The sequence below is a fragment of the Anthonomus grandis genome, chromosome 13 (assembly GCF_022605725.1).
Source record: "Anthonomus grandis grandis chromosome 13, icAntGran1.3, whole genome shotgun sequence".
In the NCBI taxonomy this organism is placed as follows: Eukaryota; Metazoa; Arthropoda; class Insecta; order Coleoptera; family Curculionidae; genus Anthonomus; species Anthonomus grandis.
In genome coordinates, this window is record NC_065558.1 from 7,453,219 (window position 1) to 7,480,361 (window position 27,143).

A 27,143-nucleotide genomic window follows, 5' to 3' on the forward strand; every position below is an offset into this window, starting at 1 on the left:
ACACTGATAATTTGATCGTCCTCGATTTCGTTAATTTCAAGTGGGCGGCATGTGACTATCGAGACCCTCTTGAGAGAACAAAAGAACGATAACAAATTATGACAGCAATATAGTGGGGTTTTAGTTTGAGTCGGATCGTCAGTGAATGTGTTTCTTGTCTTTTGGTGGTTATTGAGGATCTGATTTTGTGTTGTGTGTTTTTTTAGTAATTTATGCCCAGAAACTTGATTAAAACGTAAATTTTTTCACGGTTTAAAGGTTATGCATGTATACGTACATGGTATAATTAACACGAGTACCGGAGAGTAAAGTATGTATAAGTGTTTCTTTATGAAATAGCCTTGAGTTTGGTCAAATATCTTTTTTAATCGCCGAGATTTTGAAATTTAACAGTGAAAAAAGGAGAAAGGCGAGAAGCGTGTAAAAAGGGTGTTTTTTAAATATTTTGGGCAAATCTCAAGATATAGTGCAATTCTGAGGTTAGAATTTGAATTCAGAGCATCGAAAGCCTTCAGAAAAGTAACATTAGTCTTCTGGGAAACAATTTACTTTAATAAAACATTATATTCAATATTATTTTAAGGAAATAAACTTGTAATTTTGTTTGTGTTTTATTTTCACATACCTTTTAGAGGATGCTGGTGTTGGAGGTACGTTTTAGTGCCAAAAATGAACAAAGTTCTCAAACGTACATAGCAATAAACGAATGTACAAAATAATAGATCTAAATTATCGTGGAATACAAGAAAACTGGAAGAACAATTTATTTAATTTTGCAAAGATATTTTTTTTTTCCAAAGTACAATCTAAAGCAGTGGGAATAGACGGTATGAGTTCATATCTCTTAAAACTCTATTGTCCATATATTGTCCATGTTATTATACAGGGTGTTTCAGAACTATGGGAATAAACTTCTGGAGGTTATTCAGTGCAACAGAAGAACCCATTTGAGTATAGGAACCCATGTCCGAAAATGCGTCACTACGCCACTACGGCCCAAAGATGGGTTAAAATTTGTAAAAAACATTAATTACCTAAATAGGATCTGCTGCATTTATTTTTACCTTTTGTACATGATACCATAACAACAATTGTTTAAAATTAACGCTCATCAATGTCAATTCTCAATGTCATGTTTAAAAATTTTATAGCTTACAATTTTTAAACATATATTGCTAATGGAAAACTTTACCAATCAAGAATTGGCGGATATGCATTTGGCATACGGAGCAACAAACTGCAATGCACGAGCAGCGTCGCGGTTGTATCATGAACGTTATCCTGAACGACAGCATCCTGGATATAAAAAGTTTATTGTGGTTTGTCGGCGGCTCGCTGAGACAGGCATCTTTAAGACCAAGATGCATGATACTGGTATTGCTCGAACCGTAAGAACGGTCGAATTTGAAGAAGAGGTGCTTCAGCGAGTTGCCGATGAACCATCAAATAGCACAGGTGAAGTCGCTAAGAATATGAATACGAGTAACGCTTCTGTCTGGCGGGTACACGAGCAACAACTCCATCCTTACCACTTCCAGAAAGTTCAAGGTATGACTGCACCCGATTATCATCCTAGAGTTCAATTTTGTCGATGGCTTCTGAATCACATCATTGCACAACCAAATTTTTTACGATAAGTTTTGTGGACCGAAGAAGCCTCTTTCACAAGAGACGGTATTTTTAATAGTAGGAATAACCATGTTTGGGACGAAGAAAATCCTTATGCAATTTTTCCAAGAAAAGATCAGAATCGTTGGTCTGTCAACGTATGGGTAGGCATTGTTGTGATGATTATTTAATTGGGCCATACCTTCTACCGGAACGGTTAAACAGGACCTATTTATCTGCGTTTCTTGGAGGAAGTTCTCCCAGAACTCCTTGAAAATGTTCCACTAAACGTTAGACCGCAAATGTGGTTTCAGCATGATGGAGCGCCGGCTCACGTTGCTGTACAAGTACACGAGTATTTGGCTCAGCGGTTTGGGCACCGTTGGATTGCCAGAGGTGAAGCAGTTTCTTAGTCTCATAGGGCACCCGATTCAACGTCGCTTGATTTTTTCTTGTGGGGACATGTAAAGTCCTTAGTCTACGAAACTTCAGTAGAATCAGAGCTAGACTTCATTGGACAAATAACAGCAGCATTTGAAATCATTCAAAACGAGGATCAAATTTTTAGTGTAGTTCGCCGAAATCATGTGCGGCGTTTCAATCGGTGTATTGAGGTTGGAGGAAGACATTCTGAACAATTGTTGTGATGGTATCATATACAAAAGGTAAAAATAAATGCATCAGATCCTATTTAGGTAATTAATATTTTTTCTAAATTATAACGACACATTTCCGGACGTGGGTTCCTATACTCAAATGGATTCTACTGTTGCACTGAACAACCCCTAGAAGTTTGATCCCATAGTTCTGAAACACCCTGTATAACTCAAATTTTTATTTATTGTATTGAAGAATCCGTTTTTCCTGAATGTGGGAAAACCGCTTTAATAGCTCCTAGTTCGAAAAACTTCTGTCCCAAGAAAATAACGATTTTAAGCCAATCAGTGTACTCCCAGTGGTTTCAAAATTGTGGGAAAAATAATAAATTATACGGAAATGAATAATTTAATTCCTGAAACTCAACTCATGGCTGTATTAACTAACGTATCAGACGATCGGTTTCGAACGATTGACACTGGAAAGATCACTAAACTTTCCCTACTAGGTCACAATATGTCACAAAATTCTTTTGGCAATTTTACATCACATAGTCAAGTCTCAATACTGTCAGATTTCTTAAAAACTTTTTGCTAGGCAGATCAGGCTCGATAAACAATGTAAGTATTTCGCAAAGAGTCCCACAAAGGTCAATGGTATTCCCACTCTTATAAGCACGCCATTTACACCTCCTTTTTACCCAACATTCAACTTTACGCAGATGACACCCAAATTTAATTATCCTTGGACAGGGTCAATGTTGTCTAGGGCTTATAGAATTAAATAATTTCTCCCTAGATCATTCTCTTACGTTAAATCGAAATAAATTGCTGTGAATTGGGAAAATACCCAACTTTGAAGCTACCGCAAATCTGCTTAAAATTCAAATTAATAGCGTACGAGTTAATTTGAAGTTTATTTTGATACAACATTAAGATTTACCACAAAATGCTATATACTAAAATTGCTATAAAACAATAGACACTTCACTTTTCAGAACACAAAAATTATGCTGTGTGATCTACTAATAGTATCAAATATGATGTGAATACAAAAAATTCTAAATTTGTATCTGGGGCTAATTTACGCCTTAAGGAGGTTTGAACATATTTCTCGCAAAATCTCAGATACTAACTGGCTAAACATGGAGGAGAGGCGAGATCTATAATATGTATATTGCATGTTTTTATAACAAAATTATGTGCAATAAATACCCAAAATATCTGGATAACAAACTATCTTTTAAGAGAGATATTAATAACAATAATTCCCTCTTCTTCTAAAAAACTCTTTTTCCTGTAAATCTTTTTCAGAAAATCTTAAAAATATATCACATGCTTTCAAATAAACTTATAAGCAGACGAGTCAACTAGTAATAAACTGAAATGACTTTTATGTAGGATAAAACTCTAATGTTCTAGGATTTTAAACCAATTATTGTTTAGTATTTATGATCTTTTAAGTCAAATATGTCATTTGTAGAAAGCATTATAATTCTTTTCCAGAAAAGTAGAAAAATGAAAGAGTGAATCGAATTTTCATGAAAAAAACCAGGGAAAAATTCCTATTAAGGTACCAGTCGAAAAAAACAGATTTTTCCTCTTATTTTTTTTTAGAAAAATTCAGAATGTTAGAAATGGTTATTCCGGGTGTGCCTGTAATAAACAAAACACTTTGCCTGTTATTAACAAATGAATATCTTGAGTTCTCGTAATCAATATTTAAAAATTATTGATTTATGGACTAGTCTAAAGACTCCTTTAGACTTTTTTGAAGAAATGACTAAAAACGATGAACTTAAAGTCAAGATATTAAAATTCTTATTCCATGAGTGTCGTAAGAAGCAAAAGATTTTGTCTGCTATTGACAAATAAATATCTTCAGTTCTCGTAATCAATATTTAAAAATTATTGATTTATGGACTAGTCTGAATACTCCTTTAGACTTTTTTGAAGAAATTACTAAAATCGATGAACTTAAAGTCAAGATATTAAAATTCTTATTCCAGGAGTGTCTGTAAGAAGCAAAAGATTTTGTCTGTTATTGACAAATAAATATCTTGAGTTCTCGTAATTAATATTTAAAAATTATTGATTTATGGACTAGTCTGAAGAGTCCTTTAGACTTTTTTGAAGAAATGACTAAAATCGATGAACTTAAAGTCAAGATATTAAAATTCTTATTCCAGGAGTGTCTGTAAGAAGCAAAAGATTTTGTCTGTTATTGACAAATAAATATCTTGAGTTCTCGTAATTAATATTTAAAAATTATTGATTTATGGACTAGTCTGAAGAGTCCTTTAGACTTTTTTGAAGAAATGACTAAAATCGATGAACTTAAAGTCAAGATATTAAAATTCTTATTCCAGGAGTGTCTGTAAGAAGCAAAAGATTTTGTCTGTTATTGACAAATAAATATCTTGAGTTCTCGTAATTAATATTTAAAAATTATTGATTTATCGACTAGTCTGAAGAGTCCTTTAGACTTTTTTGAAGAAATGACTAAAATCGAAGAACTTAAAGTCAAGATATTAAAATTCTTATTCCAGGAGTGTCTGTAAGAAACAAAAGACTTTGCCTTTTATTGAGAAATGAATATCTTAAATTCTCATAGTCTGAAGACTCCCTAAGTCTTCTCTGAAGAAATTACTAAGATCAAGGATAATGTGAGAATTATTTCAAAAAATAATTTTGCTAATTAAAAAAACGAAAAAATTTTTTTTTCCTCTGAAGCTTTCACGTAAAAAATGCTCATCGAAAATTGAAAAAAAAAATGAAAAGGAACAGCACATAAAAGAAAATAATTAGAAAAAGCAAAAGCTAAATTACAAGGAGACACAAAATGTAAATCAATGGGAAAGTGAAAAAAACAGCGTGAAAAAGGTGGCAGTTTTATTTTTCCCCATACATCTCTAAAGTTTTTAGGAAAAAAATTATTAGAAATAGAGAAAAAGTGAGTTTTGTGAACCATATTCATAAAATAACTTATTCAATCAATTGATTATTAAAAAGAAAGAGAAAATTTGATTTAAATCATTAGGGAACCTTATTATCGAATAAGTAGGATTTAAAAAACAAGCATTATAATATTAAGAAATGTCAAAATCTTCGGAAACAAATACCTTTCACCTCCTCCACCTAATTTTAACGAGCTAAAATTAACATCAAGTTTTGCACCAATAATCCCGGACTAAAGAAGCAAAGCAACCGCGCGTTACACATCACTATCCCTCTCACTCTAACAATTGTCCACATAATAGTCCGGTCACATTAGAATTTTTTCTAATATATATATATATTTTTTTTAATTTGTATTGCATGTTCTAAACTAAGTATATCTTTAATATGTAGAGGGCATTTTTAAATATTTTTATATCTACAGCAAATAAACCTTTATTACTAAAAAAAATCAACTATTTAGCGTACCGATTTAATAAATTAAAATTGAAGTGCATAAAATAATATTATAAACACAATTTTTTTTTGGCTCTAACATATGTATAAATATATATATTCTTAAAAACTAAATTATTTACAGTTTGACACTTGGCGGAGGGGGAAATACTTACAAAAGAACTTCTTGGTGGCGCCGCCTGCCGGCCGGAGTCAAATTTAAAATGCCTTGTTGACGCTGGTCCAGTATCAGGAGGATGCCAGTGAAGGCCAAAGAAACTAAAACAAAATAATGCCACCTAAGTATATTCTCTTCCATAATCGATTTTTTATTTATGAATTCCTATTTATTCTTTTTCTGAATTCATGAATTCTAGACAGTGTGAAAGTGAAAAAAACGAGGTAATTTCCTGGAAAGCAGACTCTTTTTTCGAAATTTAATCTAGTTCTATTGTATGCGATTTTGATCTCTATTTATGATCAAATTTCCGGGTTACAAAAAACTTAATAGCCCAGTCAGATTATGCTCTTTAAAATTTGATCTAAAGCATATTCCTTAAAGCCTTTCAGGAACCGTTAAGTTTAGTATAAATTCATTAACTCTTTTACTGCAAATGCTTATAAGAACAAAATCCATTTTCGCTATCAGGAACAAGAGCCCTAAAGTGACAATAAAATCAATTTAAAGTCAGCTAGGGATTTTCATCAACTGCCTGTAAAATCAAAAATCCTTTTTACCACCAGAAATAAAAAATACTAAAATAAGAACAAAATCAAAGTTGATTAGATATCCTGGCATTTAATAATGACTATGAATTTTCATAACCAGAAACAATAGTACTAAAATGACAATACCCCTAATTCAAGATCACACAAAGGTGCAATCAATCCACTTCTAATATTGCAAAACTTACGACCTCATTAGTACATTTTTGAGCATCACTTGAGATTTAATTGAAGAAATAATAATATTGCTAAATAATCGCGTCAATTAATTGTGACGTGTCCTTAATCCAAATATAGAGTTAATAAAGGATTTATGCTTACCTAATAGGCTGCCGAGGAAAAACTCGCTGAGAACCGTGTAACCCCACGTTTGAATAATCCAGCCGGTTATTATGGATATCACCGCAAGGCCTAAGTTTTGGACAGCTTGACACCTAAAAATAATGTAAATTAGGGCATTTCCATAAACTATGTAGAGGACAATGTTATGTACTAAAATTGGAAAGTTGCAGATGTTTACTGCAGACATTTCATTTGTACACATATTCCAAGAACTATTTCGTTAGACACCTATTTCAGCGTTTTTCCAAATTCAAACAAGAATTTGAGAAAAAAAATATTTGTCAAAAATTTTGATTTTTTGATTTGATTTTCATAACTCAAAAAATTAACCAGATGTTGTTTTGAAAATTTGTACACATATTCCAAGGACAATTTTGTTGGACACCTATTTCAGCGTTTTTCCAAATTTGTACAAGATTTTGAGAAAAAAGATATTTTTCGAAAATATTGATTTTTTTTTCAATTTATTCAACACAAAGTTCATAACTCAAAAAATTGAACAGATGTCATTTTGAAAATTTGTACACATATACCAAGGACAATTTCGTTGGACACGTATTTCAGCGTTTTTCCAAATTTGTACAAGATTTTGAGAAAAAAGATATTTTTCGAAAATATTGATTTTTTTTCAATTTATTCAACACAAAGTTCATAACTCAAAAAATTGAACAGATGTCATTTTGAAAAATTGTACACATATTCCAAGGACAATTTCGTTGGACACCTATTTCAGCGTTTTTCCAAATTCAAACAAGAATTTGAGAAAAAAGATATTTTTCGAAAATATTGATTTTTTCTTCTATTTATTCGACACAAAGTTCATAACTCAAAAAATTGACCAGATGTAATTTTGAAAATTTGTACACATATTCCAAGGACAATTTCGTTGGACACCTATCTCAGCGTTTTTCCAAATTTGTACAAGATTTTGAGAAAAAAGATATTTTTCAAAAATATTGATTTTTTTTCTATTTATTCGACACAAAGTTCATAACTCAAAAAATTGAACAGATGTCATTTTGAAAATTTGTACACATATTCCAAGGACAATTTTGTTGGACACCTATTTCAGCGTTTTTCTAAATTTGTACAAGATTTTGAGAAAAAAGATGTTTTTCGAAAATATTGATTTATTTTTCTATTTATTCGACACAAAGTTCATAACTCAAAAAATTAAACAGATGTAATTTTGAAAATTTGTACACATACTGCAAGGACAATTTTGTTGGACACCTATTTCAGCGTTTTTCTAAATTTGTACAAGATTTTGAGAAAAAAGATGTTTTTCGAAAATATTGATTTTTTCTTCTATTTATTCGACACAAAGTTCATAACTCAAAAAATTGACCAGATGTAATTTTGAAAATTTGTACACATATTCCAAGGACAATTTCGTTGGACACCTATTCCAGCGTTTTTCCAAATTTGTACAAGATTTTGAGAAAAAAGATATTTTTCGAAAATATTGATTTTTTTTTCAATTTATTCAACACAAAGTTCATAACTCAAAAAATTGAACAGATGTCATTTTGAAAATTTGTACACATATTCAAAGGACAATTTCGTTGGACACCTATTTCAGCGTTTTTCCAAATTCAAACAAGAAATTGAGGAAAAATGTTTTTTTCGAAAATATTGATTTTTTTTCTATTTATTCGACACAAAGTTCATAACTCAAAAAATTGAACAGATGTCATTTTGAAAAATTGTACACATATTCAAAGGACAATTTCGTTGGACACCTATTTCAGCGTTTTTCCAAATTCAAACAAGAAATTGAGGAAAAATGTTTTTTTCGAAAATATTGATTTTTTTTCTATTTATTCGACACAAAGTTCATAACTCAAAAAATTGAACAGATGTCATTTTGAAAAATTGTACACATATTCCAAGGACAATTTCGTTGGACACCTATTTCAGCGTTTTTCCAAGTTTGTACAAGATTTTGAGAAAAAGATATTTTTCAAAAATATTGATTTTTTTTTCTATTTATTCGACACAAAGTTCATAACTCAAAAAATTGACCAGATGTAATTTTGAAAATTTGTACACATATTCCAAGGACAATTTCGTTGGACACCTATCTCAGCGTTTTTCCAAATTTGTACAAGATTTTGAGAAAAAAGATGTTTTTCGAAAATATTGATTTTTTTTTCTATTTATTCGACACAAAGTTCATAACTCAAAAAATTGAACAGATGTCATTTTGAAAATTTGTAAACATATTCCAAGGACAATTTCGTTGGACACCTATTTCAGCGTTTTTCCAAATTCAAACAAGAATTTGAGAAAAAAGATATTTTTCGAAAATATTGATTTTTTCTTCTATTTATTCGACACAAAGTTCATAACTCAAAAAATTGACCAGATGTAATTTTGAAAATTTGTACACATATTCCAAGGACAATTTCTTTGGATACCAGATACAAATTTTAAGTCTCCCTCCACTCTTTTATTTATAGAATAAAATTTCCCATATGTTTCGGACACAACAGTGTCGAACATCAGGATGATCAGGATAAAATGCATAATAAGTCACACACACCGGAACTTGAGTATATTTCAATCTATCGACACCTTAAGTTTATTAACAAAAGGCGTGTGTGACTTGTGCTAATTTTAAACAGTTATCATCCTGATGATGGACACTGCTGTAAGCAGGAAGATCTTCACTTTCGATTCCACTGCAAATATGAACTATTTTTTCACTATAAAAAAATTGCAGGGAATTTTATAACAAAAACAAATAAATATTCTAGGAACAAAAGAGGTTATTCACTACTTACACTCCGTATGCCGTCCCTAGCTGATACTCGGGTATAATTAATGCTACTAGAGGCCACAAACCGCTGGCCAATCCCGAATAGGCCAAACCTAACATAGACTAAAAAAAATAATAAATAAGACAAAAAATAAGCGACTTTTGTTAGAATTTCACTTACAATTCCCACGTATGGATTTACGGCGGTGAATCCTAACAGTAAATGTGCCACAACGGTGGCCACCACAGAAATCAAGATCCAGAGGATGTTCAATCCCACTTTATCGATTAGTAAACCGGTGACGGGGGATGCGATCCCGGATATTAAATAAACCAGGCTGTTAATCCTGTCGGCGTCGTCTGGGGACATGTGGAAACGTTCCACGAAAAATGCCCTAGAATTAGATTTATTCAAGATTTTTCGATCCAGTGCAAAAATACTTTTAAATTACGAAAATTAAATTGTTACAGACATTATTGTAAATATATTAGGTACCTAGCAAATCTAATTTCTGTGTGTGCCAAAATAACCATAACAAAAAAAACTGGATAAAATAAGAGTTAGTGTGCACCATTTGCTTAAGCTCATCAAAAAACTTAATTAGGTAGATAATTGAAATTGAAAAGAAAATATTTAATTAGGTACTTTGAATCAGGTCAGAATAATACTGAAAACTTTTCAAAATTATAAAACTGATACATTTCTTATGAAAAGCTTCTCTGTTCCCTGTCATCCTTACTGTTAGCGGCAATACGTTTTTACACCAAGGTTTAGGTTGGTGGAAGTAAGTATAGAAAATAAAATTAAAAAAATAATAAGATATGAGAATATCTTAAGCAAGAAATGGACTTTCTTGAACTAAAACCGTTTTAAGAAGATTCCCATTATTTCTTAAGATATTCACAAGGAAACTTAGAATTTGTTAAGAAAAGTAGCAAAAAAAACTAGCCCGACCAAAACAGCCCTGGCTACCTCAATTTTTAATCCAGAGAGATGTTTTCACCCTCAAATCCATCCTTAGGAATGCCGTTATAAGGATGTGAAAAAATTATGAGAATATCTTAAGCAGTTCCCAAGTTATTACGATAAATAATGCTGAAAACTTTTCGAAATTATCAAACTGATACATTTCTTATGAAAAGCTTCTCTGTTCCCTGTCATCCTTACTGTTAGCGTCAATAAGTTGTAAATTTTTACACTAAGGTTTAGGTTGGTAGAAGTAAGTATAGAAAATAAAATAAAAATAATAAAATATGAGAATATCTTTAGTGGTTTCAAAGTTATGACCTACATTGTCGGCTAATACATAAAAATCTGGTGATTTCAATTTGCTTCCAAAAACTTCAACTTTTATGGCTCTAGGACCTTAGTGGACAAAATTCCATCTAACTCAAAAAGTTTTTGAGGTACAAGAATCGTTTTTATATGAAATTGTTTGGCAAGAAATGGACTTTCTTGAACTAAAACCGTTTTAAGAATATTCCCATTATTTCTTAAGATATCCACAAGGAAAGTTAGAATTTGTAAAGAAAAGTAGCAAAAAAAAAACTACCCAAACCAAAACAGCCCTAGCTACCTCAATTTTTAATCCAGAGAGACGTTTTCGCCCTCAAATCCATCCTCAGGAATGCCGTTATAAGGATGAGAAAAAATTATGAGAATATCTTAGGTAGTTCCTAAGTTGTGACCAAAAATGTCGGGTAACAAATAAAAATCTGGTGATTTCAATTTGCTTCCAAAAACTTCAACTTTTATGGCTCTAGGACCTTAGTGGACAAAATTCCATCTAACTCAAAAAGTTTTTGAGGTACAAGAATCGTTTTTATATGAAATTGTTTGGCAAGAAATGAACTTTCTTGAACTAAAACCGTTTTAAGAATATTCTTATTATTTCTTAAGATATTCACAAGGAAAGTTAGAATTTGTTAAGAAAAGTAGCAAAAAAAACTAGCCCGCCCAAAACAGCCCTGGCTACCTCAATTTTTAATCCAGAGAGATGTTTTCACCCTCAAATCCATCCTTAGGAATGCCGTTATAAGGATGTGAAAAAATTATGAGAATATCTTAAGTAGTTCCCAAGTTGTGACCAAAAATGTCGGGTAACAAATAAAAATCTTGTAATTGCAATATGGTTCTAAAAATTTAAAATTTGGCGACTCTAGGACCTTGATGGAAAAAACTCCCTCTAACTGTAAAAATTTTTAAAGTATAGTAAAGTATAGTAAGAAATAAGTACTGTTAGGAATTATAGTTTTGTTCAACAAAAAAACCTGGTAGAGTAAGAATGACTAACATGTACACCTATATCAGGGTTGGTTCGTATATAAAAGATCAAACACATAAAATATATAAAGATCGAATTGCCTTATTGGACAAAATTCCATCTAACTCAAAAAGTTTTTGAGGTACAAGAATCGTTTTTATATGAAATTGTTTGGCAAGAAATTGACTTTCTTGAACTAAAACCGTTTTAAGAATATTCTTATTATTTCTTAAGATATTCACAAGGAAAGTTAGAATTTGTTAAGAAAAGTAGCAAAAAAAAACTAGCCCGACCAAAACAGCCCTGGCTACCTCAATTTTTAATCCAGAGAGACGTTTTCACCCTCAAATCCATCCTCAGGAATGCCATTATAAGGATGTGAAAAAATCATGAGAATATCTTAAGTAGTTCCCAAGTTGTGACCAAAAATGTCGGGTAACAAATAAAAATCTTGTAATTGCAATATGGTGCTAAAAATTTCAAATTTGGTGACTCTAGGACCTTGATGGACAAAACTCCCTCTAACTGAAAAATTTTTTTTAAGTATAGTAAAGAAATAAGTACTGTTAGGAATTATAGTTTTGTTCAACAAAAAAACCTGGTAGAGTAAGAATTACTAACATGTTTACCTATTTCAGGGTTGGTTCGTACATAAAAGATCAAACACTTGTATGCCGGTATTCCTTCACTGTAGAATAAGCGTGTTGGCAACATTGGGGCATCTTTGAGCATCACTTGAGATTAGTTTATAAAAATTAGGATCTTTGGGAATCGCATACTACAAGGTAGATTAAAGGTATGTAATGTGCTAAATTTTATTTAAAACAAAACTACCTACATAAATTGATTTTAATCATACTATCAAGAGTCTTTATTTTAATATAAAATTAAGGTAAACTAACAACTTTTTTATATAATATAATGAAAAAATAAAATATCCTACAACTCTTGCTTTTCTTTATTTACTTTAGTACATGAATATAAATATGTAATTTTAGAATTTTTTTAATCTCGTTAAGTACATTGTAATACTGACTTGTAAATATCCTCTATAAGAAACTAATTCTTCAACTGGTATTTAAGAAATATGTGAATTATCTCTAGTTAAATTTAAAATACCATGTGGATTTTTGAGGCAGTGTACGTATTACATATTTAATGCAACATGTTTTAACTTGTACACAGGTTGTAAATGTCAATATATCATACTCTTCACAATTTTTATAGCTCGAATAATTTGTTCTTTTTGTAGTTTTTTATTAGTAAATTACGAGAAAGAATCAAAGGAAAAATATTAAAGAATCTATTTTTAAAAAAATTAATAATTGGCATTACATTTTTATGGATATGATGCATTCAACTTCAAGTGCCTGGACAAAGTAAAAAAATTAATTAAGTTTCTGAAAAGCGCACTTTTTGGTCAAAACTGGTCAGAATAATATTACCAACTTTTCAGAATTATAAAAGTGATACTTTTCTTACTAAAAACTTTTCTGTTCCCTATCATCCTTAGTGTTAGCGGAAATATGTTGTATATTTTTACACTAAGGTTTAGGTTGGTACATGTACATCGATTTTAGTGTTTTCATATATAAAAGAACAAACACTTAAAATATATAAAGATCGAATTGCCAGTACTTCTTCACTATAAAGTAGGCATGTGGCAACACTATCCTTTCCAAAAATGAGTTTATGAATGTAATTTTGGACTGTTTTTCGCCATACTATTATAGCATATCTCAGTAGACTCCAAAAGACTAATCATATAAAATACATGTTGTTTCCATTTGAGGTTCTGATCGATCTAACTATTTAGTAAATTGTACCTCCTTTATTTCATTCTCCATGTACCTGAATATTATAAAAATTGGGAGGATTGGTATCTGTTAGGGAGAAAGCTATGTAGTTGGTTTTGTCAATATTTAAAAGAATCTAGCAAATTTTTACTTACACCACATTATATATTGTCAGTATAAGAAACGACCAGCGATTTTCTTAAGTAAGATATCTCTATTAAAGAATTTATATATATAGGTTCTTATTTAATAAGTGTCTGATATGTCACAGAGTGATTTACCTTTAAGGTAAAAAGTTCCTATACAGGTGTGGTCTAAAATCGTTGGTTTTCGAAATTCATGGTGTCAAAGGTGTCAAATTTCCTAAAAAATACCCATTTATGAAAATTGGTATCTGGGTGTTTTCTGACATGAATAGTTTGAATTTGACGATAATTAAGTTCTTACTAGTGGAGGGTACTATAGGAATAAATGAGATAAAATAAAATCGTGGATCGAGAATTCCAGGTAGTTGGGACAGTTCAATTGCCTGGAATCAAAAAATAAAATACAATGAAATCATGGATCAAGAGTTCCAGGCAGTTGGGACCAAATGCGGGAATCACCGCAACTGACGGGAATTACAAATTTTAAAAAAAATCATGGATTTAGGATTTCCTCAGAATAACCTCAAATGCCTGGAATTTAAGAAAAAATCAGGAATTTCAGAGATTTGCGACAGTTCAATTGCCTGGAATCAAAGAATAAAATACAACGAAAACATGGTTCAAGAATTCCAGGCAGTTAGGACCAAGTCCGGGAATTACCGTGACTGACGGGAATTACAAATTTAAAAAAAAAACATGGATTTAGGATTTCCTCAGAATAACCTCAAATGCCTGGAATTTAAGAAAAAATCAGGAATTTCAGACATTTGCGACAGTTCAATTGCCTGGAATCAAAGAATAAAATACAACGAAAACATGGTTCAAGAATTCCAGGCAGTTAGGACCAAGTGCGGGAATCACCGCGACTGACGGGAATTACAAATTTAAAAAAAATCATGGATTTAGCATTCTCCTCAGAATAACCTCAAATGCCTGGAATTTAAGACAAAAATCAGGCATTTGAGACACTTTAATTGCCTGAAATCAAAGAATAAAATACAATGAAACCATGCATCAAGAATTCCAGGCAGTTGGGACCAAGTCCAGGAATTACCGCAACTGACTGGAGTTACTAATTTAAAAAAAATCATGGATTTAGGATTTCCTTAGAATAATCTCAAATGTCTGGAATTTTTAAAAAAATCAGGAATTTCAGGCAATTGAGATACTTCAATTGCCTGGAATCAAAGAATAAAATACAATGAAATCATGGATCAAGAATTCCAGGCAGTTGGGACCAATCCCGGGAATTACCGCGACTGACGGGAATTACAAATTAAAAAAAAAAAACATGGATTTAGGATTTCCTCAGAATAACCTCAAATCCCTGGAATTTAAGAAAAAATCACTAATTTCAGACATTTGCGACAGTTCAATTGCCTGGAATCAAAGAATAAAATACAATGAAATCATGGATCAAGAATTCCAGGCAGTTAGGACCAAGTGCGGGAATCACCGCAACTGACGGGAATTACAAATTAAAAAAAAATCATGGATTTAGGATTTCCTCAGAATAACCTCAAATGCCTGGAATTTAAGACAAAAATCAGGCATTTGAGACACTTTAATTGCCTGAAATCAAAGAATAAAATACAATGAAACCATGCATCAAGAATTCCAGGCAGTTGGGACCAAGTCCAGGAATTACCGCAACTGACTGGAGTTACTAATTTAAAAAAAAATCATGGATTTAGGATTTCCTTAGAATAACCTCAAATGTCTGGAATTTAAGAAAAAATCAGGAATTTTAGGCATTTGAGACACTTTAATTGCCTGGAATCAAAGATTAAAGTACAATTAAATCATGGATCAAGAATTCCAGGCAGTTGTTACCAAGTCCGGCAATCATACAACCAACTGGAACTACAAATTAAAAATCATGGATTTAGAATTTCAGGGAATTGAAACCACACCCTGGAATAACCTAAAATGCCTGGAAATTAAATAAAAATACAGAAATTTTAGGCAATTGAGACAGTATAAGAATAAAATACAATGAAATCATGGATCAAGAATTCCAGGCAGTTGCGACCAAGTCCGGGAATTAAGGAATTACCACAACTGACTGGAATTACAAATTTAATTCAACTACAAATCAAATTTAATTTAAAACAAAAAAAATCATGTATTTAAGATTTCAGGCAACTGAATTTTTTTTCAACTATTATTCAACATTTAATTCAACTACAAATCAAATTTAATTTAAAACAAAAAAAATCATGTATTTAAGATTTCAGGCAACTGAAACCTCAAATGCCTAGAATTAAAAAAAAATCCAAGAATTTCAGGCAATTGAACCAACATCCTGGAATTCAAAAATAAAAATCCTGGAATTCCGGGAAAATGAGACAGTTCGACTGCTGCAATCAAAAAAATAGAAATAACTAAAAGGCTCTTAAATGCTACAATTTATTATGAAAATAATTCAAGAAAAATCTTACATATTTACAAATGCATCTTTATGGATTTAGTTTCTAAGACTGCATGATTAGATATTGGATTGGTAATTCTCCTGTATTTTTATTAGTTTTAGAAATAAGTGATGTTTACTAAGGATTTATTTATAGTTATAAATAAATAATTATAAATTAATATAGCTGCCAACACAGACATATTTTTATTTTGTATCTATTCTGAATAAAATGAAAAAATTAAAAACATACTTACTGCCCAATACTGATAAAAGGAAAAATTGCGACATAGTAGCTGACACAAATGCAGGAAACCAACCAAAAAGGCATTTTAAAATCCTTCATATCGGTTATCCTAACGATTTCCGTGTTCATATTCTCGCTTCTTCTCAGTATCCTGTCCGCCCTTCTGTCCATAAAACCCAGAATAAGGGAACACGCCATAGAAAGCAAACATGTGCTGGCAGCTTTAAAGATTCCATATTAAAATACTGTTATTTACAACTAATAATGTTATTACCAATAAGCAATGCCAAGCCTAATATGTGGGTGCCGCTAACCCTCTCTGCCACCCAATTATAAATCGGTTCCATAACCCAAAAATTAACGGTACTGCCCACCCTTGCCAAACTTAATTGAAGTCCGAACACCATGTTTAGTTCTTTGCCTTTGAACCAGAGTACCGCATAATTGTTTTGGGCAACAGCCAAGGATTCTGCTCCTAGGCTGAACATTTATTACAAATTAAATTTCAATACTACCAAAGTATTTTTGGAACTTACCCAAAAACAAACCGTCCAATTAACATCAGCCAATACAAATTAGCATAAGCTGAATAGGCACAGATCAATTGACCAGCAAACGTTAGGCCCATAAAAATGTTCGTTCCTAAACTGATCCCAAATACCCTGGATGATTGAAAAACAATTTTTGTTATTAAAATATTCTGCAGAAAAAAGTGGTCAAGACAAGACCCACCTATCAATTAAAAAACCACCAATGAAGCACATGATAACATTGGGCCAAGAATAAACTGAATATAAAGCGGTAAACTGGGTCTCTGTCAGGTTAAGGTCCTTCTCGTAATTATTATGGAGGGCACTGGGGTTGTCATAGCAAAAGTAGGAACCTATAAAAAGTGAGGTTTAAGTTCCAAGCAATACAAAGTTATAATAGTATATAGTTTATTGTTAATAGAAGTGCTTTATTTTGTTTAGACAAAAGGTGTGTAGCATTGGTAAAAATGGTTTATCTTTAAAGCTAGAAAAGGCAAATTTATGTGCTAAAACATTGGAACTATAAAAAAATAATTATTCAAATAAGTTGTGTAAAAATTGAAGTTTTTTAAGCAAATAAATTCATTTAAAATTTTAAAATAAAAGAAATGCTTTGTAAGACTACTATATTAAATGTATCAATTATTGTAATATAGTTTTTATACATAGTTACTAAGCATCACTTGCAGATTGTACAAAATAACTGTTGTCTTTTTATATGTAATCTATGGAGGTATGACCATGTTTCAGCCAAAATTAAGCAGTATTAAGTCATATTTTTGATCAAACATTTAGCTTTTAAGAGCCCCACATATCGTCGCCTTGCATACAAAGGGCCGTAACTCATAATTTGATTTTTTTTGGATTTCGCCCGGAGGTTGACAAATTTGGTGTTTTCTAGCTGCTCTCAAAAGGGCGTAACTCAATATAATTTATTGCCTGGGTTATGCACGCAAACTGTTTAGGCGTATCTCATCAAGTCATTTTAAAACAGCAGGCAAAAAGGCGTTTCTAAGATACATAATAGTATTGTTTACATTATACAATTTGGCATCTAAGGAATGTTTTTGCTATACATGGAGTGAAATTGACAGCAAAAGAGGCTCATCGGAAATATCAACATGTATCTACAAATGTTTGATGCATTACGATGAAAAATAGGTTAAATCTGCAGATCTATTTGCCGATGGCTGTAACGGCCAAAATAAAAATTCCATAGTCGCTATAATGTTACTATATTTTGTAAGAAGCAGCAAGAACATTAGGCAAATTCGTCTTCGATTTTTTGAGCCCTTTCATGGTCAAAGTGAAGGAGACTCAGTCCATAGTGACATAAGTACTGTCATTTCGCGTTCAGGAAACATATTTGTTCCATCTCAGTTGATTCCGATTTTTAGACTAGCTAGGGCTAAAAATCCCTATAATGTAATTCCAATGAATTATTCCGATTTCATAGATTTTAAAGGCTTGTCGAAAGATTTAAGAATTTTAAGCATACGCCAAGATGATGACAGAAACCAAATCAACTGGACAGAAATCTTTGAAATTAAAATTGAAAAGGAAAGTCCAGATAATATTTTTTTTAAAGTGTCTCACTGTGATGAACATTATAGAAGCCTCACATTGAAGAGAACAAACATAGATCATTTTTCCCTTGGAGAACTTAACAATGAACGACCAAAGATAACATGTCTTAAATATCAGGACCAAGGGCGTTAAGGAACCTACGTTTATTTTTTTGCGATAAGAATTTTTTTTAAGGCCAGGCCAGGATTTTCACTTTTCATTTCTTTGAAGTACTAGGTTAAAGGCGTATCTCAATCTTTTTTTGATTTTTGGAAAAACTGGAAAACCTATCTAAAATTTCATTAGCAAATTGTTCTAATCATAGATACCCACATGAGCACAAAATTTAAGCCGCAAATTCCAAACCGTTTTTCTCACAGCGAGAGTTTCTCTTGAGCCAACATCTTAAAATGCTTTTCCTGTAAAATACAAATATTTCAGATATGCTCCTATGTGTGCAAGTCGACGATATATCACCATTATATTCAATTTTCAAATTATGATTTCAAAAATGTTTTACTCAATTATTCTGTTATATTTATTAATTCCTTAGGTCATAATTTCGAAAATTACAGGTGTAAATGTAGAGTGCATTTACTTGGGGTTTAAAATTCTTAGTATAAAAAGGTTTCTTTCTCTTTTTTTTTTAATTATCTCTCTTTCTGATCTTGAAACTTCTGTTTTTATGTATATACTTAATGGTAGAATTAAATGCTTAAGTGTAATTTAAATGTTTCTTCTGCAATATTATCATGGAGGTATGTATTATAATTATATTAGTATTAGGCAAATAAAAGATGACTTAATATTATTATTAATACTACATTAGTCATTGTCACATCATACATTTTCTAATATCAGTAAAACACTTTTTATAGTTTTTTTAAATTATTTTTAATTCCTAGGAGACATATCCTCATTGTAAATATGTGGGTCAAAAAAAAAAGATAGTGTACACAGGCAAAAAAAAATCCCCTTATCTTTTGTGTCAAATCCTTGAAATTTCAACAAAAAGATAACAATTTATATACACAGAATATGTGACAGTATTTTATTTCCTCCCTAGGCAGGTCAAAGATCATTGGGAGACAATAAATCGTTATGTAAAACTTTAAAAAGACTTAGTCATAATATTAATTATTTTGCAATAATTGTTCACTGCATAAAGAAATTTGCCACTTTAGAAAAATAGAAGTGCATGATTCCTGGAATTATTATTACACCTGATAATATTAGGTTACAACAATAGTTTTAAATAAATTAGGGTTTTTTTATGCTTGTGAGGTTGAGAATAGACACTCAGTAAAGCAGAGAGAGTAAAAACTTACCGAAACCCAAAAAACACATAAAAACCAAAGCGATGAACCTGTGGGCCTTTCCGCTAGGGTGACAACAAAGGAAATAAAATTTGTCACAGCAGGTCTCGTCGTTCCTGATCTGAATATTGGGCCCCCCGTCCATAGTGCTTAAATAAATTAACCAAAAAACAAAAACAATAATAAAAAAAAATTTAAATTAACTAACTAACAAACATTAACGTCATTGGAGGATTATGACTGAATTTATTAAACAGAATTAAGATGGGACATGCGGGTACACCGATAAGAACCTAATCTATCAATTAATAGTAGTAATATAATAAATTAAAAAAAAAGGTGGAAATTCTATTGTGTTTTTGTACTGTAATTATTGAAATTTCTTTATCTTTGTTATGAGATGGGGATTCATAAAAGAACAGCTGATAACTGTCACGTGTCATATGTCAAAAAATAATCACGTGACTTGTATAAAACCCATATGACAGTTAAAAATGTCAAAGGATACGTCAAGTGATAAAGTGATTAGACAGGACCGGCTTAATCAATTTACGATTAGGTCTAGTTATGCGTTACTATTCAGAATTCCCTATATTTGTCATGGCGTTCATTTGAATTAGGCGCACATCTAACAGCTTTCACGTGTAATCATCATATGACATCAATAGGTTAATTATATGTCAATCTTTTGAAACGTGACAGCAAAAGTGTTGCGTGATTGAGGTTATGTTCTAGCGGAGTTATTTGATAAGGCTGGTATGGTAAAATTACGATTAACAAGAGATTAGCAAAAATAAAGTGTGTAAAACATAGTTCACTTATGCATCCCTATTGAGAACTCTCTATTTTTGTCAATCCGTTCATTTAAATTAGGCGCACACCTGATGGCTGTTATGTGTGATCATTATTTGGCATCAATAGGTTAAGTATATGTCAAACTTTTGACAACTGACAGAGAAAATGTTGCGTGATTGAGGTTATGTTCTAGCGGAGTTATTTGATAGGAATGGTAAAATTACCATTATTTAATGATGGGAATTAGTGATTTTTTTGGAAATTTTACTTTAAAATAGAGTAAAGGGTGTAAAAAAAAGTTCGGTTATGCGTTACTATTGCGAATTTCCTATCTTTGGCATGGCATTCAATTAAATTAGACGCATAACTGACAGCTGCCACGTGTGATAATTATGCGACATTAAAAGGTTAAGTATATGTCAATCTTTTGAAAAATGACAGCATAAATGTCGTGATTGAGGTGATGTCTAGTTATTTAACAGGGCCGGCTTGGTAACATTATATATATTTTAAATACGATATTTCAAATCCAAGAAATTACCTCAAGTGCCTGGAAAAAATAAACAACTACATTCTTTCAGGATGCTGAGAAATTAACTTTGTGCTCCCTGAAAACGCTAGAAATGCTTGTACAAAAAAGACACTACTGCCGCGCAATTTTTAAAGTGCCATTCCGTACATGCTGTAAGCACCATTCAAACCTCTGATGTTAAACTCCATTAAATTAAATTCATGCGAGTGGTCTGTAAAAGACAATACCACATATGCACAAGACACACAGTTTTCAACTGACTGACCACAAAAACACATTGACTAATCATAAAATACAATAATGAATGATCGCTACCTCTCGTTAGATTTTTCGGAGCAATATAGCATCGAGCTACAAGGGCTTTGAAAACCTCCAATGGTTCGGCATAATTCTCGATCCCAACCTAGAAATGAGCTTAGATTTCCTTAAAGTTACGAACTATTCCAGATGGAACGCACGCAGCTACATCAAAAGAATTTATTCAGAATGCAGAAAGAACAAACAGGCCAAGAACTATCGATATAGTTGAATCTGTTAAACGAAATCCAGGTACCAGACATATCGAATGATATTATAACGCAATAACAACACAGTTCCGGCCCATTTCATATAGAAGTTTATCCATTGATGTTCAGTTCCAAATCAGTGGCTCTGATGAAGAAAGAAAGCAAACCGAGGAAAAATAACAAATTGGTTGTACCAGCCTTAGAGCAGTACTCCTAGTGGAAGTGTGTATGAAAATACTGCACCAGTAGTACTGTTAAGCGATAAACCAATTATTATTTTATTTTAGTGAAAAAAAGAGAGAATCTCAAACAAGCCTCCATTTATTACACCAGTTATCAAGAGAGCAGTAGAGGTATAATTTTGGTATAATGTTATTGTAAATATTTATTAATGTTTTTTTCCGTAAACTAATGTAGCGGCTTACTGCCGGTCAGTTTCTGAACTGCCATTGTGGACGTCATCGTTTTCACAAACTAAAACAATTTTAGACGTTTATTTGAATCTAGATTAGTCCTAATTTATATTGTGAATAACATTATGAGTTTTCTTATCTGTTGTATCCCCTGTACGACCATCAATAAATAAATAAAAATAAAATAATCATAAAGTCTTTATTGACCCTCACACATATGATGAAAAAGTCTTATTTTCGATCCTGCGCATATCTACAAGTCATAGCTTGCGACGTGGTCATCATAGGATGGGTCGGAGGTAAAGTCTTCCGCGAGATGGCGACTCCTCTGGCCATTTCCGGTCTGTAGCCGGCGTAACTGGGCGAGGGCATATCGTGGGCCAATCGCAGCCGTTCCTCACCCACCGCCTTCGCAATTTCCTCTTTCGTTTCTTCACTCACCAGGTTCTTAAGGGGATCCACGCATGCGCCACACCTAATTCAATACAAAGTTCACAGATGTGATAAATGTTTTAAAAAATCACTTATGTAAACGCCCCTTTAGTAGTAAACTTTTTACTAAATATATTAGTTGTTGTCCTACTGACTGCTCCGTGTAGTCATGTGTTTTTGGAGTTTGAGGAGGTAAATAATAGAATGTCTTTCAATTGAGATGACAAAATGGCTGTTGTATCTACTAAAGGTGCTTTTACATGAGCCACTATATATTTCTCATTATCTAAGCGACAAAAGTATATAACGCAAGAGGCAAGTAGAAGTGTCTTTGGGGAAGGTTTCTTACAAGACGGGCGGATCTTTATTAATCCAAAACTGCGCAGTCGGGTCCGAGGAGCCCCTCCTCTGTTGGTCGTCCCACGGTTTTCCCTCTTTGATAAATCGTTCCTCCAACGGGGGATAGAGGTCGGTTTGCAAACTGACCAGGTCGCGGGTTTCGATTTTCGAAAAATTCGGAATTTTCGGCTTGAAACCGGACGCACCCTCGATTTCCGCATTGCGCCACTCGCTGGTGTAGACGAACTGGCAGAGCAGCCGACGCATCTCTGGATCTGGCACGTCGTCCAGGCTGCATGCCGGAGTCATGTAAATTCTTGGACGCGTTTTTTGGGCTTCCAGTTTATCGACTTCCGGTAGAGGCGCCTATAAAAGTCAATTTAAATTGGGTCAAAGGGTATTGGATAGTGTTAACGAATAATGAACCAAGGGCCAATTCGTCAAAATTGAGTTTTCTTAACAGGTGTAGTAAGGATGTAGTACCAATATAGTTATTCTAAGTCTTTCTACTACTGTAGATGTATTAAATTATGAATATAGCGGTCAAGAAACTGTTTAGATTCTTCGTTTATGTTAGATACCATTGAGGTAACTAATAGTGTTTGTGGGTTACTAAACCTTTCAAATAAACAACTTCTATCTTCGAGATAGATAGGATCGAGACTCTTCAAGTTTCTTTAATATTCTTCCACGTCAGCATCGCTTAACTCTGTATATAGGGGGTCTTATAGATCATCGTCAACATAGATTTATGAAAGGTAGATCTACCACCACAAACTTAGTTTGTCTTACAGAACATATATCTGAGTCAATAAATGCCAGGTCACAGGTTGACGTTATTTATACAGACTTCTCGAAGGCTTTTGACCGTCTGGATCATGGTATTCTTCTAAATAATCTTGACCAAAACTACGGTTTTTCTTCTCATCTAATACACTTTTTTAGCTTTTATCTTACGGGTCGTCTTCAGCACGTGGAATGTTATGGCCGTAGTTCGGCTCAGATAGTTGCAACGTCTGGAGTTCCACAGGGCTCCATATTGGGGCCGCTCTTCTTCAACACATTTATTAATAGTATATCGGAACAGCTCACTGTAAATAATTTGTTATATGCGGATGATACAAAATTGTATTATGGCATCAATAGTATCTTAGATTGTATGGAATTGCAAAATAATATTAATCTCCTCAATGCATGGTGCAAAAATAACAATCTTCCTCTTAATGCTGCCAAGTGTAAAGTTGTTTCTTACTCTTTGAAGAAAAACCTGATTATGTATGACTATACTATGGACAGTGAGACTGTCCCGAGATCAACGGAATTCAAGGATTTGGGGGTGACATTCGACAGCACTCTTTCCTTTCAGCCACACATTCAGGACATTGTTAATCGGAGCTACAGAGTGCTGGGTTTGGCATTAGGAACGCACATAGCTTTAATAATAACTTTAGTCTTAAAATTTTGTATTTTTCTTATGTGAGATTAACACTGGAATATGCTTCTTCTGTGTGGTCACCATTTTATATGAATCATATACATGAACTAGAAAATCTTCAGCGTAAATTCCTAAAGTTCCTTTCATATAAATGTGACGGAGTGTACCCAGAAATTGGTTTTTCACGCCTACTAGAAAGGTACTCCTTTAGTAGTCTTGAGGAGAGGCGAAAATCTGCTGATCTGAAATTTTTATTTAAACTTCTTAATAATAAAATTGATTCGCCAGACTTATGTAAATCTTCATGTGCCCCGCATATCATCTAGAAATTCTGACATATTTTACCTATCTAGACCTAGAACGAATATTTGTAAATATTCTTCAATGCGTAGAGCATGTGGCACTTTTAATTCTGTTCAGGATCAATGTGACATATTCAACTGCAGTTTGTCCGAAATTAAAAGAGTACGCGTTTCATAGATAGTAGACATAAACAAAATTATTTTTTATTCAAGTATTATATAATATTGTAGGAAACTATTGCTATTAATAATGTATTCTTTTTTTTTTCTCTAGTTTTGGATTGTAATTTGTATAATATTGTATTTTTTTCCCCCAATCAATAATTGGAATTTTTTCTGTGGAGTGGTGTAATTAAAATAAAATAAAATAAAACTCATATATCAAGGTAATGAAAAATATGAAAATATATATTTGTTTTTTTCGTCTTGAAACCCTGCAGATGAAGAGCTAGAAAGTCGTTGATGATTGTTGCAATTGTTTGAATACATGTTATGATTTTATGATGCATTTTTGCGAAATTCAGAGAAAAACGAGGTAAAAAGACATCCTACTACATGAAAAATGGTTGTTGTAAGCATAAAATACATTTTCAAACTTCTAAAGTGCAGAAAAAAGCAGTCGTAAGCAAAAAAACAAGGGCTACACACTCACTAACACCTTGCCGATACTTACTTACTTTAAACTTAACAATTAATACAATAATAAATTATTTTTGACATAAAATTTAAAATAAGCCATTTTAATTAATTTGAAGTCACACTGGCTATATATCCCATTATAAAATACTTGGATATTTTGGAACAAATAATAGATGATTTTGTCTTAAGGATTTTCGCAATTTTGGTTGGAATATTTGTTTGACTAATTTTGTTCTTCACTTTTCATAAAATATTCTTTATTCAAACTTATAAAGTAGGAATGTTTAGCATGGATTTAAGGGTAAATACATGATTCTAGGTTAAAGATTTTAGTAGTTAGGGCAGGCTTGGTTGAGGTGTTTTCTTCGCAAATTTTCTTATCTAATTTTCACATTCTTTGGGAACATTTTTATGAAAGAATTGAAATATTCTTAAAAGACTTTAATCCAATGAAAGAGCGTTTCTCGCCAAACAATTTTGTAGGAGCAGGATTCTTGTAGCTCAAAAACTTTTTTAGTTAGAGGCAACTTTGTCTGCCAAAGAGATATTGGACGTTTTTGAAACGTTTATTGCAACATTCAAATTTTTTTATTTTGGCGGACATTTTTGGCCATAACTTGGGAACCACTTGGAATATTTTCATATTTTTTTCACATTTATTTGGCAGGATTTCTGAGGGTAGAATCGTGATTTTAGGTTAAACATTTTAGTAGATAAATGATGATTTTAGAGTTGCAAGAAAAAATGTTCATGTACACGGAATTTCTTTTATCTTGCCAATACTTTATCAAAATGAGTCGATTTCTACTCTCTAACTTAATGATTGATTAAGGACATTATTGATGGATAATATTGATGTTAATATTGAAGTGTTGTTATTTTTTAATCGCTTTTTAATGTGGTTGAATAATGAGCATTTTATCAATTTTCCAAAACCGCTTCTAATCTATTTTTTCGTTTTAAAGTTTGTACAACAAATTTGCGGTGCGGTTCCGTATCCGTAATAGGTTGTTGTGGAATTTATTTTAAGACAGGACAAGGATATTCCGCAACCTCATACCATTTAATGAATTCTGCTTTTACAGTTAAATGATACATTTGCTTTATATTTGCTAAATTTCTGCTTGAGTTTTAAATATTCGGCTAATCCTTAGCCAAATCATAGATCCAAATAATATGGATTTTCACCAGTCGTTCTTCGCAATCATCTTGTTAATCATATTCAGTTTCAAGCAATTCAGTTAGAAAAATACTTTTATATGATAGATACCGAGGATTGAAAACCCAATAATTGAAGTGTTTTATGTGCAATAAACTACTTTGGTTAAGAATCCCGGGTTTAAATTTTAGCGCTTGGTTCTTTGTACGTTAACACTATCCAATTAATAACTACAATTGGCTTAAACTTAAATTGTATTGTAGGCTTCACTATAAAATTGTAGTTGTATTTTTTGCAAATAAAGATTCATTCATTCACAATAATTTAATCGACTTATCTTCTGGTGCTTTGTTTAACTTAGGCGCCCGGACTAAGAGCGGCACTTACCAACTTTTCAAACGGTTTTCTAGGGTCAGTTTGCACGATCGGTTTTGGGAATAAGAGTAAATCAAAGGGAATATACACGTCATCCTTCCATGTGGTAAAGGTTTCGTTATCGGTGTAATGACGTTTCGGTGGAGGTTTAATTGGTTGCTCCGCCCTTATGCGAGGGTTCTTTAAGTTTTCCTTTTTCCTATCGCAGTACTTTTTAAAGTCGTTTTGGTAAGTGGTTTTTTCTTCAAAGGCGTTCAGTTTAATCTTGTCGTTGAAGCAGTTCATTGTGTCCAAAAAAAATTACGGTAAAGAGTGACAGGATGTCAAAATGAAATGTGATTGATGCGTCAACCCCAATTTTATCATTTGTACTTGGTGTAATGATTCTGGAATAATTGCGCAATTTACTGAATTGCAGAATCTTCATTAACAGCTTTTGAAAAACCCTTATATTATTTTAAAAATTAAGTTAAACTCATCGGCACGGTTCTCAGTGTCAGCTACTTTTTTCCAAT

General features: G+C 32.2%; 2 protein-coding genes and 1 long non-coding RNA gene across 4 annotated transcripts in view; 1 reads left to right on the forward strand and 2 right to left on the reverse strand.

The window, feature by feature from the left end:
- Positions 1 to 20,113, reverse strand: part of LOC126744221 (major facilitator superfamily domain-containing protein 1-like) — a 28,146-nt gene extending 8,033 nt beyond the window's left edge. Inside the window, exons 1-9 of the mRNA XM_050451579.1 lie at positions 19,714 to 20,113; positions 17,022 to 17,172; positions 16,826 to 16,951; positions 16,564 to 16,769; positions 16,300 to 16,510; positions 9,608 to 9,821; positions 9,452 to 9,549; positions 6,645 to 6,757; positions 5,774 to 5,876 (exon numbers count right to left, since the gene is read on the reverse strand). Of these exons, the coding sequence (XP_050307536.1) occupies positions 5,774 to 5,876; positions 6,645 to 6,757; positions 9,452 to 9,549; positions 9,608 to 9,821; positions 16,300 to 16,510; positions 16,564 to 16,769; positions 16,826 to 16,951; positions 17,022 to 17,172; positions 19,714 to 19,846 (1,355 nt within the window). The 5' untranslated portion in view covers positions 19,847 to 20,113. The remainder of the gene's footprint in view (positions 1 to 5,773; positions 5,877 to 6,644; positions 6,758 to 9,451; positions 9,550 to 9,607; positions 9,822 to 16,299; positions 16,511 to 16,563; positions 16,770 to 16,825; positions 16,952 to 17,021; positions 17,173 to 19,713) is intronic.
- On the forward strand, positions 2 to 24,662 carry LOC126744229 (uncharacterized). Of its 2 annotated transcripts, none has more exons than XR_007663080.1 (4): positions 2 to 1,548; positions 12,329 to 12,486; positions 21,354 to 21,756; positions 21,822 to 24,662. It is a non-coding gene; the product is annotated as an uncharacterized LOC126744229 (long non-coding RNA). The 2 variants fall into 2 exon arrangements; XR_007663079.1 differs by having other exon boundaries at positions 21,476 to 21,756.
- LOC126744223 (uncharacterized) lies at positions 22,133 to 26,965 on the reverse strand. Its single transcript, XM_050451581.1, has 3 exons — positions 26,641 to 26,965; positions 22,729 to 23,084; positions 22,133 to 22,422 (listed from the first exon to the last, which is right to left on the reverse strand). Exons 1-3 carry the CDS (start codon positions 26,911 to 26,913, stop codon positions 22,179 to 22,181), a joined length of 873 nt encoding a protein of 290 aa, XP_050307538.1. The 5' UTR covers positions 26,914 to 26,965; the 3' UTR covers positions 22,133 to 22,178.
- Between the last annotated feature and the right edge of the window lie 178 nt (positions 26,966 to 27,143).

What these genes read in the sequence shown, in the direction of transcription:
- LOC126744223 (XM_050451581.1), bottom strand. Translation starts at nt 26,913, where the DNA reads ATGAACTGCTTCAACGACAAGATTAAACTGAACGCCTTTGAAGAAAAA. An exon ending in GAAAACCGTTTGAAAAGTTG is followed by an intron (nt 23,085 to 26,640) that starts GTAAGTGCCGCT and finishes TGACTTTTATAG; the next exon opens with GCGCCTCTACCGGAAGTCGA. An exon ending in AATAAAGATCCGCCCGTCTT is followed by an intron (nt 22,423 to 22,728) that starts GTAAGAAACCTT and finishes GTATTGAATTAG; the next exon opens with GTGTGGCGCATGCGTGGATC.